Source organism: Lepisosteus oculatus, chromosome 14 (assembly GCF_040954835.1).
Source record: "Lepisosteus oculatus isolate fLepOcu1 chromosome 14, fLepOcu1.hap2, whole genome shotgun sequence".
NCBI lineage: Eukaryota > Metazoa > Chordata > Actinopteri > Semionotiformes > Lepisosteidae > Lepisosteus > Lepisosteus oculatus.
Genome location: NC_090709.1, coordinates 45,457,291 through 45,475,500, shown reverse-complemented (window position 1 = coordinate 45,475,500; position 18,210 = coordinate 45,457,291). Strand labels below are relative to the sequence as shown.

The 18,210-nt window shown below is 53.0% G+C and overlaps 1 protein-coding gene and 1 long non-coding RNA gene across 2 annotated transcripts in view; both read left to right on the top strand.

Annotated features, from left to right (window-relative positions):
• The window catches only part of LOC107076020 (uncharacterized), a 41,355-nt gene that overhangs the window by 2,472 nt on the left and 20,673 nt on the right, over positions 1-18,210 (top strand). Inside the window, exons 2-3 of the mRNA XM_069199039.1 lie at positions 1,431-1,483; positions 1,626-1,958. Coding sequence (XP_069055140.1) covers positions 1,441-1,483; positions 1,626-1,958 — 376 coding nt within the window. The 5' untranslated portion in view covers positions 1,431-1,440. The remainder of the gene's footprint in view (positions 1-1,430; positions 1,484-1,625; positions 1,959-18,210) is intronic.
• Positions 10,562-14,172, top strand: LOC138243162 (uncharacterized). Its single transcript, XR_011192015.1, has 2 exons — positions 10,562-10,998; positions 13,725-14,172. It is a non-coding gene; the product is annotated as an uncharacterized lncRNA (long non-coding RNA).

Here is an 18,210-nt window from a genome sequence, read left to right as displayed (position 1 = left end):
AACCCAAAGGGGTAAAAGTACTTTACAGGCAGGCCCCCCTCCCCGCCCGCCTTTCCTGAAAATAAAGAGGAGGAAGCCAGTTAGACAAACGTACGTGCTTAGTGAAGCACAACGATTACACTTTTGTTTTCAGAGGGAGAGACGAGCATCGCCATTAAGTCCATATATTTAAAAAAACAGCGGCAAACTATGTAAGAGCCATCGTTAAATTAAAGAATCAAATAAAAAAAAAGCACACGAGCTTGAAAACGGAGCGAATTCAGTCGGTAGCGCAGTGTCCTCTGTACAGTGACACGCAAACCGCTCCTATTGTACCCACCGCCCCTCCCTTTTCTTAACCCTTAAAGCTGATTAGTGGGCGCCTCCTATTCCGCATTGTGATTGGCTAGTCTAGGGAGGAGTATTCAAAGTTTCCCAGCTGGCTCCTCCCCTTGGGGTTGTTATAGTTACAGTCACAGTAACACCGTAACACAGTCACAGACTCGCAGTGTCTGACTCCAGTACTCCAGTACCCGGCCGGTCTCTGGGCTCAGGAAGGCGAGTCGAGGTCTGTCCCGGGTGCGGAACTTCAGCGAAGGAGATTCCCATCGTTTTACACGGGTAACCAACCAGAGGGAGGGGAATGAATCAAAGCAAATCAAAGTTTATCTCTCAAACGCACCACAAGACAGCGTGCAGCAGTAGCTGCTGACAATGAAGTGTCTTTTCTGCGAGCTCACAAGAATCGCAAAAACACAAAAATCACACAATTGAGGTTACGAAAATAAGGTTACACGATAATAGATGTAATAGAAATTGAATAAAACTCGATATGAGTCGAGCTGCGATGTGTCCAGAGTGTGTGCAGTCCATGGTGTCCCAGTGGTGCAGTTGTGCCCAATACAGTGACAGCTGTGTCCGTGTAGCCAGGGCGGGGGATGAGCTGAAGGAGCCGCAGGCTGGCACCTACTGTACCCTAAAGGACTTAAAGCTGTTGTTGTGGTAAAAGGTCGGTCCACCGAATATTAATGAGTGGGGTCTGAATACTCCTGCAAGCGCTGTATTTCAGGTTTTGACGTGACAATATTTGTCAGCTGATAACTGGTTTTATCTTTAAATGCGGACTGTTTGCAGTCCAAATACTAGTTGAAAAAAGATGTCTTTTGTAATCCAGCAACATTAGCAAACTTTTAAAGGGTTTGGATACTTGTGCAAGGCACTGTAAGTGAAAATGTGTGCATGTTTATCTTGCTGTTCTAGTGCGGAAGAACATTTTACATTGTATGTGTTCAAGTTACTGTGCTCCTTGTAGCTGGATCCTGGTGTCTTTTCATCATCTGACAAAGAACATTCTTACTTTGTAATTTTCCTAACTGGTTATTTAAACCACAGTGGACACTGATTTTCTTTTCAGCTTTAATTGCCTCACTCATATTGCAGTCTTACTGCAGGTCCCTCATCATGACGGTCCTGGGTGTTGTCCTGACAGTGTTTTGCTCACAAGGTAAGAGATCAGAGTTGTCGTTCGCTCGCCTGTGAAGAAATGCTGTCCACAAGCAGTTACAGTCACCTCCAGAGAGCTGTCTCACTGTTGTGTGTTTTAAGGGAGCTGAAGTGTCTCTCTGTCTCTGTCCTCTGTCTCCCAGTGTGCTCTGCTCTCCTCTCTGTGTCTGGGCTCTATGGGGACACTGTAGCTCTGCCCTGTGATGGGAGCTCCTACAGACACACTCCCGAGGAGAAGAAGATTATACAGTGGCAGACTGCCGACCGCCGTGTGCTGGAGTTCTACAGTGGCCAAATCCACACTTACCCAGGGTGCGAGAACAGAGCTGAGCTGTCCAGAGAGAGGATCAAAGATGGAGCTTTCTCCCTGATCCTTCATAACGTGACATTCTCGGATCAGGATATCTACGAGTGTCGATTTGTGGATGACAAGAGCAAGAGAAAATTCCTCGGAGATGTGAAGCTCACAGTTCAAGGTAATCTTTTTCTTTGTTGCGATCTGAACACTCGGTTGTGTACAGGACAGTGATCCATGACTCCTGACAACTAACCGGACCTACGGTTGTTAGTCCTCTTTGTTCTCTAGGGTGCAACAGCATCTGTTTGCATTTTTTTCTTCCAAACTCCTTCTTCTTCATCCCAAGATCATGGCTGATATTTTCACCTGATTCTGGCCATGACTGAGGGGGAATTCGGGGACAACCATGTGACTGACCGCTCCCTTGTCAATGTCTTCCTGTAGGACACGAGGACAACATCAGTCTCTCCTGTGGAGACCCCCTTAGTGTCCCTCTGCGCACACAGCAGGCTGTAGAGCTGTGGTTCAGGCCTGAGGGAGGAGAGTCTTGCAGGCTGTGCTCTGTGCTCGACAGCACTGTGACCCCAGACTCCAGCAGGCTGAAGGTTCAAGACCAGGTGCTGAAGATCTCCAGTGTGAGAGCTGAAGACGGGGGCACTTACACAGTGCAGGACTCCCAGGGGACCCCCATCAGCACTGTCCACGTCACTGTGGGAGGTGAGAGTGGGGCTCCAGTGGGGAACGTGCACAGTGTGACTCTTTCACCAGTGTCAGTCCCTGATGTGTGGGGTTAATAGGAGCTAAATGTGATTAGGTATTGATTTCCTGACATTGAAGGATTTTTCATTAAGGTCCTTGAATATATTTGAACTTAAAACTCAAAGTAATTGTTGCTGTTATGAAACTATCTTCAATCTCAAGACTTAAATGTGATCAATACTGTCTCCTCTGAGTGAGTGCAGTCTTTACAGCTGATGAATTGCTGTCTGCATCATTCTTTCACTCTGCTCCTTTCCTTGAATTTCAGCTCGATCAGAAGTCCTCACCCTGCAGTCTGGAGACAATCTGACTCTCCCTCTCCACACTGCTGCTCCAGTGGAGGTGCTGTTTGATCCTGCAGTATCTGCCCAGTCTCCCGGAGTCTTACTGAGCAGTGCAGGACGGCTCTCTGACACTGCGCTCCCTCACACCAGCTGATCAGGGGAGCTACACAGTGAGGGACCTTCAGGGAAACACCATCAGCACTGCGATCGTCACTGTCACTGTGGGAGGTGAGTCTTCATTACAGGACAAACTGAGTTCAACTGATCTCCACCTGAACTTACCTGCTTATGAATAAACAATACTTGAGCTGTTTCAGTGCTGATTTTCTCCTGTGGTTTGAAGCCGATCACACAGGTCCAGTGTGTCAGCTGGTGTTTCAGAGACGGCAGTTTTCCAGCTCCTCTCCTGGTGTTTCTCGGGCTCTGAGCTGGGATGTGAAACTGGGCAGCCAGAACACTCTCTCACAGCGGCTGCTGGATAGTTTTTCTTTTCCTTCTTGCTGTTGTAGGTTTGCTCTCTGTGTGACTGTCTCTGTTCTTGTGTTTTCAGAGATGAGGAGAGTGTCATGGCCTGTAAGCGTTGCAGTCATCACTGCGATAGTGGCTGTGCTGATGGGTGCTGCACTGGGTGCTGTTGTGTGTCAGAAACGGTGGAAGATGAGAGAGGAGAGAAACATGAAACCAGTTAAAAGCAACAATAATATCCATAAAGAAAATGGAATCCTTGAGGGATTATTCCATGCTGAAAAGAGAAGAGAGAAAACGCAGCGTTTCAGGGCGCGGAGCCTACTTCTGGTGTGAGGATGTGATTGTTGTATTTTTATGAAATATGTATATATATTTTATAAAAATGTCAAATTACATGTTATTACATGTTACTATTATTGCTATTGTGTAACTGTCTATCGTCTTATCTCCTGTCCTATTTATATACTGCACCTGAGTGACTAATGAGAAACACTTTTCATTATACTATGCACCTGTGTAAGTTTAATGACAATCAAGTTGAATTGAATTGAATATATATTTATATAAAATATAAGTAAGGTGGTGGGTGATAATTATATTTCTGAAAAGGAGGTAATTTCTACTTGATTTTATTTTGTATATATTCATAATAAAATCATTTTTATTATTTTCTCACATTTTATTATTGATTTTACTAATGCTGACCCCAGTATAAGTAGGGCCAGTATTGTAGTAAATAATGATAGATTTTAATATCCAGGTGTGTGTACATCACTGTTTGCTCTGATTGGCTCCTAGTATCCATGAAGTCCTCTGGGAAGGTCCTGTCCCAGTTTCTGGCTGTTCAGGTACAGTCCAGCTGTCGGCTCAGAGTGACCTCAGGCTCCAGGAGGAGGGGCAGTTCAGGCTGTCAGGGGGAGATCACGCTGAGTAAATACCCTGCTGGTAGTGACTCTCCAGCCCAGGACCAGTCTGGGTTCCTGCCAGCTCAGAGTGACCTCAGGCTCCAGGGAGAGGGGCAGTTCGGGCTGTCAGGGGGAGATCACGCTGAGTAAATACCCTGCTGGTAGTGACTCTCCAGCCCAGGGCCAGTCTGGGTTCCTGCCAGCTGAGAGTGACCTCAGGCTCCAGGGAGAGGGGCAGGTCAGGCTGTCAGGTTTCACCACCTGATTTTTGCAGGTCTTGGTCCTGCAGGGGGCGCTGTGTCTACAGCAGGCCTGCAGGGGGCGCTGTGTCTACCTTGGTTGTTCCTTATCATGATCCAGGAGACGCACACACCCACAGTGTCGGTTCCCAGCCCCCCTCACAGGCACAGAGCCGAACCCTTAACTGGACTCGGTACCAGGATTCAGTAGAACGGTGCTCAGCTTTCCTGAGTCTTTCCCAAGTCTAGGCAGGAGAAATGTGGATTTTCGAGAAGCCTGGGAAAACGGAGGAGACCCATTCACTCCCGAACTGCAGACAGGGGGCGTCAGACTCCAGCTCAGCCCAGGTGACCACACACACACACACACACACACACACACACACACACTTCCTGTCCTGTCAGGCTTCCGGCTGGGACGTTCTGTCTGGACCTCCGAGAACGAGCTCCACCCTCCCTGCCCCTGCGGCACAGCGACCTGCTCAGGGCTGAGGCCAGTGCTGTGTCGCTGTCTTACTCTACTTCCTGTTGGCCCACACACACCTACGCCAGCGCAGGCCCCCCCCCGCCCCTTCCTGCCAGCCTACACAGACTCTCTGTCCCCTGTGCGGGCCGAGCCCCCAATCCCGTCTTCCCCCTCCCTCTTCACCCTGCGTTTCCAGAACTCGCTCAGAGCCTCCGGCCTGATTCGCGCCCAGCAGGACGAATCACGGCTCTTTCATCGCAGACCCCCAGCCGAGGAGCCCCCCAGTGTCTCTGGTGTCTGCTGTGTCCACTGTGCGCAGTCACAGCAGCGTGGGGACTCTCTCAGCCCGCACTCTCCCTCGGCCTGGTTTCCCGAGGGGGAGGAGAGTGCCGGGCTGGCGTTTCTGCAGAGAACAAGGTGGGCACACGCAGCTGGGCACGGCCTGTGTTTATTTCGGCTCGTACATGCTGTCTTCAGAGTCAAAACAAACACAGGGCTGTCACACGAAGGACAAAGGAAGCTCTGTGCCTGCGGTCCGCGGAGCCGATCCCTGTGGCTTCGGGTCGGGTGGGATAATGGAGCACGAGGAGCGCGCTCTCTTCATTTCCGGCCGGACTGCAGCCCGGAGGAGAGACTAGATGGGTCTCGTCCTGCGGACGTCTCTCTTCCTGGGTCGGCCGGGGGCACGGTCACATCGACGTTTTCCTACTGCGTCTGATTGCTTGTCGCCGCCTGCGGGGGGGACGATACCACAGGGAAACCAGGAGTGAGAGGCCAGCTCAGCTCAGCCCTGCTGCAGCCTGTCCTGAGCTCCCCCTGCTTGTGTCATGTTCACACACCCTGGACAGGACAGCAGTCCATCACAGGACACACACTCACACCCTGGACAGGACAGCAGTCCATCACAGGACTCACACAGACACTCACACCCTGGACAGGACAGCAGTCCATCACAGGACTCACACACCCTGGACAGGACATCAGTCCATCACAGGACATACACACACTCACACACCCTGGACAGGACAGCAGTCCATCACAGGACACACACTCACACACCCTGGACAGGACAGCAGTCCATCACAGGACTCAAACTCACAGGGTGTGTGACTCACACTCACACACCCTGGACAGGACAGCAGTCCATCACAGGACTCACACACCCTGGACAGGACAGCAGTCCATCACAGGACTCACACACCCTGGACAGGACACCAGTCCATCACAGGACACACCCTGGACAGGACAGCAGTCCATCACAGGACTCACACACCCTGGACAGGACACCAGTCCATCACAGGACACACACACACACCCTGGACAGGACACCAGTCTATCACAGGACACACACACACACACACACACACACACACACACCTGGACAGGACAGCAGTCCATCACAGGACTCACACAGACACTCACACACTGGACAGGACACCAGTCCATTATAGGACACACACAGACACTCACACCCTAGACAGGACACACACTCACATACACACTTAAGCCAGTTATCCTACCATGAGCCCTCCAGCCTGTCTCTGGACTGTGGGGGAAAACTGGAGCTCCTGGAGGACACCCACAACAACATGAAGGGAACATGCAGACTCCACACAGACAGCACCCCAGGTCCATCATTGAACCCAGAGCCCCAGCACGGCTGCCTTTTAGATTTTGCGATTCGTTCTGTTGATGTCTTGTGATCTAGAAAGTGTAACGTCTGAATTACCAGAATGCTGGGCTGACGTCTTGCCCTCGATCTCTTCCGACAGGCGACACACAGCTCCGGAGTTATAAGGAGACGTTGCAGCAGGAGGTTAGGAAGATCAGGACACAGCAGCTGGCAGAGCGAACACCAGCTCTCACAGGTAGGATCCCTGTTCCTGGTGCGAGAGGTCCAGTCATGATTTACAGTGCACTGAGCTGGACACGGTCCTGTCCAGCAGTGCCGAGCGGCCGTACCGTCTCTCGCGAACAGGCAGTAGGCGCAGCAAGAGGACACCAGGGCGCTCAGAGGCAGAGCCGACAGCAGGACGAGCAGGCAGGACAGCTGGAGGTGAACGGGTGGGGAACGCTCCGGGCCTCCTCCTGCCACAGACAAGGAAACAGCCCTCAGGGTACTGGGACCGTGTCCGGATCACCTCACCGAGCGCGGGGGAGAAGAGCCCCAGACTGGGAACCTCTCTAATGAAACCCCATTGTGCCAGAGTATTGGCTTCAACCACAGGGCTGGCCAGCTTGTTCCCCACCCCCGCCCCCCTCTGTGTACAGAAGAGCCTCCAGTTCTCAGTTTTAAATGTCCTTCTATGTATCTCAAGCTGACAGGAGCCCAAGACATCGTAAGGTGAAGAAAAGGTGGGGTTGGTCGTTGAAATTAGGGGGGAAACCGCGCTGAGGGGCGGTGGCTGGGGCTCACCGGGGAAGACGAGCTCCGTCCCGTTTCCGAAGCTCAGCCGCCCGGCGACTCTGTCGGCGCAGTAGTACAGCGCCCGGTCGGACTCCGTCAGGTTGGCGAGCGTCAGGCTAACGGAGAGGGTCGAGGGTTCGAGGATGAGGGAGAGGCGAGACCGGTACCCCTCTTCCACCTCCTTCATGATCTGGGAGCCGCTGATCTGGGCGACGGCGGCGATGAGCGGCACCTCCAGAGGGCGCTGTATCACCCACAGCGTCTCCTTCAGGTGCCTGATGCCACAGGGCAGGGTGACCGTGTCTCCGGCTCGGACCCGCAGCTCCACGACCGCGGCCGGTTCGGCCCCGAGCCCCCGCGTCATGCAGACATCTGAGACAGGAAACTCGCGTCAGTCCTTTTCAGACACCGGCAGGACGGGCTGATTTCAGATCGCTAACAGGACAGTTACAGAGGACCGAAGCTCATCGGTGCGGTTTATTTCAGACTGCTGGCCTTATGAAGTACCGGTTCGCGACTGGTACCCAGAACTAAGAGGGAAACACGTTTCACACCCCGTTGCTGTTTCAGGAGCGAGGATGTCCCGCTTATCAAGAAGAGAACAGAAAAAAAACACGATTTTGGTCATCTGAGTCGCTTCCGCCGCACAGCGAATCCAAAACAGCGCCCTCGGCCCCAGCGCGGCCCGCCAAGCGGCTTGAGCGCCGCACGTACGGGGCGTTTTTGCGCGCAACGTCGCTCCGGTCTGGTCCGGTTCGGCCGTGCATCTTCTCCCGGCGCTGCTGCGTGTGACCCGGCGGGACGGGTTGAGCTCTGGTTAGTCCAGGGTGGTGGCTGGGCTTCAGACCACCAGAGTCGACGACGTCTCGTTTCCTCTGGCTGGCCGTCCCAGCCGCCTGAATAGCCCCCTCCCCCCCAATAAAAGGGCGTTTTTTTCCACCGTTGGTGGGTCGCGCAGTTGAGTCCGGACACCGGCCTTCGACGGGACAGAGCTGTTGCAACTAGGGAGCTGTGCTGTCCGGACCCCCGAACTGCTCCGACGCCCTTTGGTGGTGGGGGTCGTGCATTCGCAGAAAAGCTCAATAAAACCAGATCCCAGCGGCTCAAACGGGGCTGGAGTACGCAGCGTGCGGGAGCTCTTGGGGTGGATCTTCACACGAGTCAGACCTGATCCCCCCCCCCACTGGAACTTCAGCGAGCTGAGTTCAAAACCACAGCAAGCACTTCACCCAGGTGGAGCGGGGGCGGGCTGCTGGCCTGTCTCTCTGGTCACAGGAAGTCCACAACTGTGTCTTTGTGCATCACACACACACACACAGATACATCCTTACACAGGCTGGGGACATCACACACACACACACAACGCGATGCATGACAAGGACCTGGCGCGTTTCTGTGACTGTGGGTGAATTTGTGAGATCTGATTGGGATAAAGGACATGTTTGTATCATTAATCTAAATATTAAATATTTAGATAAATATTTTATACACAAACGTGAATGGTCTAACACTGCTCCCTCTATTAAAGTTGAATTCCTTTTTTATTTACATTCTGTTAGAAACGTACAGAATCAAAAGGCGAGACATACAATGGAAATATAAAAATACAGAGACGCTCTTTTTCTTTATAAGATCACCGTGCGGAAACGTGTTCGAAGCGTTCAGGCTCAGCCGGCACAGGAAAGACCGTGTCGTTTCCGCTCTCGGACACGCGTGGGGCGGAACGCGTGAGAACCAGTGTGAAGACCTCTAGTCCGCTTGTTCCTCGTCGCCGCTAGGTGTGTGTGACTTTTAAAAGCTGAGCGCGTCGCGGTCCACAAGCTGACAAACTGTGAGAGATCACCTGTTTCACATCAGCAGCGGGGTGCAGTAGGAGATGACGACAAGGAATCTGGTACAGTAATCCTTGCAGATCGCGCACAGTTACTGTATAAACTAATGCAGATTCCGCCTCATCCATCTCAGTCACACCGCCCTCGAGTGGTCAGGAACTCGAGGGCGGTCAGGAACTTTAAAAATTGTAATTAAAATAATCCTCACACGACATAGCGCTTTTCTCGACACTCCACTCAAAGCGTTTTATAGGTAACGGGGATCCCCTCCACCCCCCGCAATGTGCAGCCCCACCTGGGTGATCACTACTCGGAGAGAATGTAGAAATGTGAGGCTACAGATCAGCATCTTTACACACAGTAAGAGCCAAGACAGAAGGGAGTGTAGATGTAAAGTCAACAAAACACACCTGGATATAAAAAAGTAGTTTTATTTATTAGAAATTGCTAAAATACCGATGAAATGTGGAAGGCCATGCCTTTCGCACCGTGTAATGCCCCGAGTGCGTGGTGTACCGGAGGTCCGCCCGGGACCTCGCCAGCCCCGCCTCACGGAGAAGGGGCGGCGTTTCGTGGGGGACGCGGACTGCAAGAGGCACGGGTGGGGCCTTCCCGGACCCGCAGCTGCCCTGTGTGCTGGACACGGACGCCTGTGCTACGGGGGTGGGCGCCGTGCTGGCACAAGAGGGGCCGGACGGGGAAGAGGGTCGTCGCATTGCTCAGCCGGGCGCTCGGTAAGGCCGAGAGGAGTTATCGCGTCAGCCGGAGGGGCCGCTGGCTGTGGCCGCGGCGGCCCGCCGCTTCAAGCCCTTCCTGTGCGGGACCCGGTTTAATCTGCGGACAGACCAGGCGCCCCCCCACCTGGCAGCTCAATTTCAAAGAAACGCAGACGCTCTCTCTCGCGGAGGCCCTGCGGGAGCAGCGGACTGCCGCTACTGCGCCCGGCTGGAGCACCGTGAGGGGGCCACCCGCGGCGCGGCCCCGTCCCTGAGCAGGCCCCGACATCGGGCAGGTGCTCCGCTGGAGGGCGGCGGCGGGGGGAGCTCGCCCCAAGTCCGTGAAGGCGCTGTGCGCTCTGTGGGTGGCCTTGGAGGTGAGGGACGGGGTGCTGCGCCGGGGGTGGCGGGTTACCCCCAGCGGCGAGGTCAGGTGGCAGCTGGTGGTGCCGCGGTCGCTCCGCAGGGCGGTTCTCCGAGCGGCGCACGGCCCGCCGGGCGTGGGGAACTTTGGCTCCACGGAAACCCTGCGGTGGCTCCAGGGCCACCGTCACCGGGCCGTGGAGCGGTTCTGCCGGCCGTGCGCGGTCTGCGGGGCCCAGAAGGGTCCCCCCCGGCACTCACTCCAGTAATATCAGATGGGGGCGCCCATGGAGCAGCATTGGGTGGGCGTGCTGGCCCCGTTTCCGCGCACCGAGGCGGGCAGCCGCTACGTGCCGGCGGCGATGGACCGGGGGACCTCGTCCAGGTCTCTACAACCCGCGGCACCGCCGCCTCAAGGGCCATCAGCCCGAAGCTGGCGCCGGCCTGGGAGGGACCCGGAGAGGTCTGCTGGTCTCCGTGCCCGTCCTCACCGAGCCCGCGTCCTTAACCATCCGAACCGATAAAAAAAATGAGATTCTCAGCTCGCCTCGTACCGGGGCAGGATGCGTGTAGCAGCAGTACAAATTTTCCGCACTGCCCGCGTAGCCGTCTCAGGAGGGAGACGCAGACCGCGGTATATAAGGAAGTCAGACCCTGCCTCCATGGGCCCGTCATTGACGTCAGACACCCCGGCAGCCAATCAGCACTCGGCAGCGCCTCCAGCTGGGGCGTAGGCGTTTCCGGGCGCTGAGAGAGGATGTGAGCTTCGACGCGGGCCGGTAAGAAGGAATCCTTATTTTATACGAATTTATTTTATTTAAAAAGAAAGATCATTAACGGATATAATTGTCACCGGGGTTGGTGTGTTGGGAGGTGAAACCCTCTCTTGGCTGACGTTCGACAGCTCGCTTGATTCCTGACGGTTTTACAGTCCTTCTCATTAATTATTATTATTACTATTACTACTTTCTGATTGAGTTTACAGTGAGGTTTTTTTCTCTTACATGGGCGAATCTGTGTAAAATGTTGAGATGTTGCTAATTAGTACGTATGTGTTTGTGGGGACTTGGTCGATACAGGTGGTTTTTCGATCTGTGACTAACACACTGAGATATTCACTGGTAACCGCAGTGAGTCGTCATTCAGCAGGAATGTTTTTCTACGGCGACGGGGGGCGTTTCTATTGGGCGGTTAGTGACCACGTGATGGTGTCGCGGGGAGCTCATTGGCTGAGCGGCCACGCCTCGTGAAGGTGGCTTTGTCTGGAGCTCTGCCCGCCGCCATCTTGGAAATGCAGTTTAAAGTTAAGCGACTGAACTGAAATTTGTAATTGTAGTCCCGTTTCCTTGCAAATACGCACAGAGAGAGAGAAACTGATGAGACGGGCAGATCTGTATCATGAAGGTCTGTGAGGACCTAAACTACACAGGGGGAAAAAAACCCTTTCACATTCCGATTTAACAATTTAATCGGACTGGACGTGCACAGGGCACGCCAGTGAGAGCTGCAGGATATTGAAACATCCTACACTTGGGTCATTACATGCTTTTTAGTGCCGTGTTGTGTTAAACGTGAACAGTTAATGGGGGAGAAAAACATCTACCGATTTATACCTAGAAACGACCGACATCTTTGTACTTTTGTCCTCGGAGTTGCGGGTTTGAATGATTTTAGGAGAGATGTCCTCCCTCCTAGAGCCCCTGTTATCACACACGCGAAGTGAAGAGACCTGTGTTTGGACACTTTTAGAATAGAGGTAAAGGCGTATTTACGGACTATATTGAAATGTAAAAACACGGAGGTCATGGGGACTTCATTTGCCTTGTTTGATCTCCTTTCATAGCGTGTGATTATATTATGTGCCCCTAGCACTGTTACTTGTGTGTTGTGTGCATTTCTGTTATAGTGGAAGTTTTAAGAAGACGCAATACGCGTCCGGACGGCAGGACCGGTGTTCTGACGATCTGCCCCACCCTGTCGAAATCTGCTACCCTAGGGGAAACCTACACTGTAGTTATATCTATAAATCTATGCGACCTTATCAGAAAATGCTGCCTGAAACGACTTTCTGTTCTCTGCCTTGCAGGCAGTACGTTTTGATAACCTAATGCCTCATATCAGAAAGGCCTAAAATGTTACTGCCGCTTGCGCAATATATACATTTAAATAGACAATAACAATATACATACAAAAATATAAAGGTAGAAAATTTCCTTTGTCACAATCCCTTACCAGAAAAGCCTCCCATTCAAATCTGAACAATGCTTTTGAAAATTCACCTGGAACTCACTCAAAAACTGCAGGTAGCCCAATTTGATAGCCTTATGACCTCTTTTCAAAAACTCCAACCATTACAATTTATTTGCTGCTTGAGCTGACCAGTATACTCTAAAACGACTACTTCACACCTGAAGCTCAGCAGGTGTGAGCCTGGCCAGTACCTGGAGGGGAGACCTCCTGGGAAAAACTAAGGCTGCTGCTGGAAGAGGTGTGAGTGGCGTCTGATTCGTGCGGATTACGGAAATGAAGAGGGTTCCGTCACCCAACGGCAGGAATGAAACCACGGCAAGAGAGTGAACACACCCCCCTCCCCTCCAATTAGGTGTCATTAACACAGCCCTGGAGAGATAGAGATAAAACGTTATTGATCCCAGAGGGAAATTGATGTGCAGTCCAGCCCAAGACCAGCAAAAACAGACATCGGAACAGACGAAACATTATACCAAATAAATACATAGGTGTGTGCAAAAGATGATGGTCATAGTCACTGTAAAAACAATAGAATACGTGCATAGGTTTATACAGACTGATTGTCCAAAAAGTACAGTGGAGCAACATGCTGTCCGTAGAGGAGCAGATGAAGGGCTAACAGTCCCAGCCTCGGGCAGCGTTATACACCCTGACAGCCGCCAGGAGGAGAGACCTGCGGAAACGTTCCCGCCGTGTTGCTGCAGTGTACAGCAGTGTGTTATTGTGGTGGGTGCAAAAGAGCAGTGTGGGAGGATAAATAATTGGAGAAGCTCTTTTTTTTTCTCTGAGCATGTGTCTGTACCTTGTGTGGTGAGGCTCCAGTTGAAGGTGTTGTTCCAGCGAGGAGGAAGCTGGGCTCCCCCACAGACAGCCCACACAGTGACCCCCTCCAGCTTCTGACTGCTGCTGCTCTGCTCCCTGGGATCTGGAGCTGCCTGCTCAGCTGTGACTTTGCCCCCCGATGTGTTTGACTAAACATCACGAGTTATTTTATAACGCTGTTGTGGGATATTAGGGTATTATTAATGGGGTAAGCTAGTTTTTAGTGGAGATGTTTTAATTGCAGGAAGCAGCTGGATGAGGTCATCAGATCAGTTAACAGCTCACTACTGGACCAGACTGGCCAGGTGACCTCTGCCTCTTGGTCTCTGGTCTTGTGTTGGTTTGGGTGGTGGTACCCCACATCGCCAAATACAGGATTCAAATTCAGGGTTTCCCAGCTGTTCCTGAGACTGGACTTTTCTCTGTTTTCCAGGTGTCATGGTGTCTCGGGACAGGCTGGGAGGAGGTGACTGTGGCTGCGCTCACCACTGAGCTCCTGGCCCAGGAGAGGAGGCCTGTCCAGCAGTGGACAGGAGGAAGCCTGCTGAGCTCCTGGCCCAGGAGAGCAGACCTGTCCAGCAGTGGACAGGAGGAAGACCGCTGAGCTCCTGGCCCAGGAGAGCAGGCCTGTCCAGCAGTGGACAGGAGGAAGACCGCTGAGCTCCTGGCCCAGGAGAGCAGGCCTGTCTAGCAGTGGACAGGAGGAAGACCGCTGAGCTCCTGGCCCAGGAGAGGAGGCCTGTCCAGCAGTGGACAGGAGGAAGACTGCGGGCTGGAGGTGTTGTAGTGCAGGTGAGGAAGGTGAGAGTGTAGAGAGGAATGAAAGTGTTTTGTATTTCATGATGCTTTCCAACTCTGAATAAAGTTTTCAGAAAACCTTTCATGTTTGTGTTCATTAAGTTATTTCTGAAATTTGGAATCTAACCAGATGCCCATGGGTCACTATAAATAGCACTGGGGCCCAGGGTTCAATTCTGGACCGGGAGTGCTTCCTGTGTGGAGTTTGCATGTTCTCCTGTGTTGGTCCGGTCTCCTCCCAAAGTCCAGAGACAGGCTAGTGGGTTAATGGGCTTCTGGGAAAACCGGCCCTGGTGTTAGTGTGTGTGTCCTGTGATGGACTGGTGTCCTGTCCAGGGTGTGTGAGTGTGTGTGTGTCCCGTGTCCTGTGATGGACTGGTGTCCTATTCACGGTGTGTGAGTGTGTGTGTGTGTCCTGTGATGGCCTGGTGTCCTGTCCAGGGTATGTGAGTGTGTGTGTCCTGTGATGGACTGGTGTCCTGTCCAGGGTGTGTGAGTGTGTGTGTGTGTGTCCTGTGATGGACTGGTGTCCTGTCCAGGGTGTGTGTGTGTGTGTGTGTGTCCTGTGATGGACTGGTGTCCTGTCCAGGGTGTGTGAGTGTGTGTGTGTGTCCTGTGATGGACTGGTGTCTTGTCCAGGGTGTGTGTGTGAATGTGTGAGTCCTGTGATGGACTGGTGTCCTGTCCAGGGTATGTTTGTGTGTGTCCTGTGATGGACTGGTGTCCCTGTCCAGGGTGTGTGTGAGTGTGTGTGTGTCCTGTGATGGACTGGTGTCCTGTCCAGGGTGTGTGAGTGTCTGTGTGTCCTGTGATGGACTGGTGTCCTGTCCAGGGTGTGTGAGTGTGTGTGTGTGTGTCCTGTGATGGACTGGTGTCCTTTCCAGGGTGTGTGAGTGTGTGTGTGTGTCCTGTGATGGACTGGTGTCCTGTCCAGGGTGTGTGAGTGTGTGTGTGTGTGTCCTGTGATCGACTGGTGTCCTGTCCAGGGTGTGTGAGTGTGTGTGTGTGTGTCCTGTGATCGACTGGTGTCCTGTCCAGGGTGTGTGAGTGTGTGTGTGTGTGAGTCCTGTGATGGACTGGTGTCCTGTCCAGGGTGTGTGTGTGTCCTGTGATGGACTGGTGTCCCTGTCCAGGGTGTGTGAGTGTGTGTGTGTCCTGTGATGGACTGCTCTCCTGTGATGGACTGGTGTCCTGTCCAGGGTGTGTGAGTGTGTGTGTGTCCTGTGTCCTGTGATGGACTGGTGTCCTGTGTAGGGTGTGTGAGTGTGTGTGTGTGTCCTGTGATGGCCTGGTGTCCTGTCCAGGGTATGTGAGTGTGTGTGTCCTGTGATGGACTGGTGTCCTGTCCAGGGTGTATGAGTGTGTGTGTCCTGTGATGGACTGGTGTCCTGTCCAGGGTGTATGAGTGTGTGTGTGTGTCCTGTGATGGACTGGTGTCCTGTCCAGGGTGTGTGTGCGTGTGTGTCCTGTGATGGACTGGTGTCCTGTCCAGGGTGTGTGTGCGTGTGTGTCCTGTGATGGACTGGTGTCCTGTCCAGGGTGTGTGTGCGTGTGTGTCCTGTGATGGACTGGTGTCCTGTCCAGGGTGTGTGAGTGTGTGTGTGTGTCCCGTGATGGACTGGTGTCCTGTCCAGGGTGTGTGTGTGTCCCGTGATGGACTGGTGTCCTGTCCAGGGTGTGTGTGTGTCCTGTGATGGACTGGTGTCCTGTCCAGGGTGAACCCTGCCTTGTGCCTGTTGCTGGCTGGGATAGACTCCAGTTCCCCTGTGACCCTGGACTAGATGAAGAGATCAGAAAATAAATGAATGAACAATCAAAATAGGAAAACCTTTTGAAATCAAGCACTTCCCCATACAAGGTCATTGTGCTTTAGCGCTGCGGCCTGTAGGCTCCTGGGTTCCATCTTGTAATTGTCTGACTGTGTGTGGAGTCTGCATGTTCTTCCTGTATGTGTTTCCCACCTAGATCCACACTGCCTACTGGCCACTGCCCCTTTCCCAGTGGTGTTGTGAGACACTGCTGTCCCATCCAACCCCGACTCTCCCCTTGGCCCCCCCTGTTTGTCAAAAACTGTGGATTCGATCTCTTTCCCCTCCTACTTCTGTTCCTTACAGCGGTTCTTTCTTCAGACATTAGATCACTGAATGACACTTCAGTCCACTTGTTTACTCGTCCCATCAAGAACAAATCCAGCTCCTGGCGTGATGGTTTCTGTAGTGGAGCAAGGAAGTGTTCATTTCAGCGTGAGGATTGGGAAAAAGTTGCATTTCCTGTGTTAGTTTCCTCCAAGGTTTGATGTTGGGTCAGTTTTAAAGAAAATAGCATCGTTCCCAGAGCTGTAGCTGTGCTAGTTCACACTGAAGAAGAACAGAAAGCACAGAAGAATGTGGGTTGTGTTTATATCGACTTCTCAGCCTGCTGTGCTGATCAGATCTCACCTAAACCTGCTTCCTGGGCGGAGGGACATCCGGGGCTCAGCCCTGCAAACTCGGGGTGTCCAGCCGACACTGCAGCACTAATGGAAGTGGTCTTTCTGTCAGAGTTGGGTCACTTCTGTAAATATTTCAGTGCTTTCATGCCTTTTAAAAATATGTTAGAGCCTTTTCTTCGGAGGGAGATTAAACTCTTTTTGAGCTCTTACAGTGCTCCACTAAGGGAGGAGTGTGTGAGGAGAGGCTTTGTGACAGTGATGAGGTTGCACAGCACTGTAGCTCGTATAGAAAGCCGGGGCAGTAGAATGCAAGTAGGCTTGATTTTGCGCAGATAAGCTGTTGAATTAGGAATCATTTACATTGAGAAGGTCCAGCGGGGCGGTGATACACACTAGATCCAGCAGGGGGCGCTCTTGTGAAGTATTTCACTCTCGCTGCGTAGCGGAAGGCAGGCGACAGTGATCGCAAGCAGGTTGTTTTATCAAGTTTGATTTGACATTGAGCTTCTAAATTCACTAATTCAGCTGCTACAGTCATGTCACCCTGTAGCACACCGCTGGGAACCCCACTGGAGCCCAGCAGGTGTGAGCCTGGCCAGTACCTGGAGGGGAGACTCCTGGGAAAACTAAGGCTGCTGCTGGGAGAGGTGTTAGTGGGGCCAGTAGGTGGCGCTCTCACCCTGCGGTCTGTGTGGGTCCTGATGCCCCAGTATAGTGACGGGGGACCCTGGACTGTAAAAAGACGCTGTACATTGGATCAGATGTAATACTGAGGTCCTGACTCTCTGTGGTCATTAACAATCCCGGGGTGTCTCTGGAGAAGAGTAGGGGTGTTACTCCAGTGTCCTGGTCAAATACACCGCCTGGTCTTTACCCATCATGGCCTCCTAATAACCCCCCTCTCTGAACTGGCTCCATCCCCGTGCTCTCCTCCCCACTGAGAGCTGGTGTGTGCTGAGCGGACTGGAGCATCTTCCAAGTATTTTCTCGACACTCCACTCAAAGCGCTTTACAGGTAACGGGGATCCTCTCCACCCCCCCCAGTGTGCAGCCCCACCTGGGTGATCACTACTCGGAGAGAATGTAGAAATAAAAACAAAATGGCAGGATCTGTGAGGCTACAGATCAGCATCTTTACACACAGTAAGAGCCGAGACAGAAGGGAGTGTAGATGTAAAGTCAACAAAACACACCTGGATATAAAAAAGTAGTTTTATTTATTAGAAATTGCTAAAATACCGATGAAATGTGGAAGGCCGGTCTGGCTTCCTGCACTGTCTGACGGGGATGTCCGACAGCTGCACCAGTAACTTGGTCGGCTACACTGGCTGTGATGGTCAGGTCACTGATCTCCTCCATCAGACAGCAGACAGGGCCTCCGCGAGAGAGCGTGGCGAGACCCCCGCCGGAAAACTACGCGACGACCCTCTTCCCCGTCCGGCCCCTCCTGTGCCAGCACGGCGCCCACCCCCGTAGCACTGGCGTCCGTGTTCAGCACACAGGGCAGCGGCGGGTCCGGGAAGGCCCCACCCGTGCCTCTTGCAGTCCGCGTCCCCCACGAAACGCCGCCCCTTCTCCGTGAGGCGGGGCTGGCGAGGTCCCGGGCGGACCTCCGGTACACCACGCACTCGGGGCATTACACGGTGCGAAAGGCATGGCCGTGAACTGCCAGAGCCCCCGGCCGGTGGAG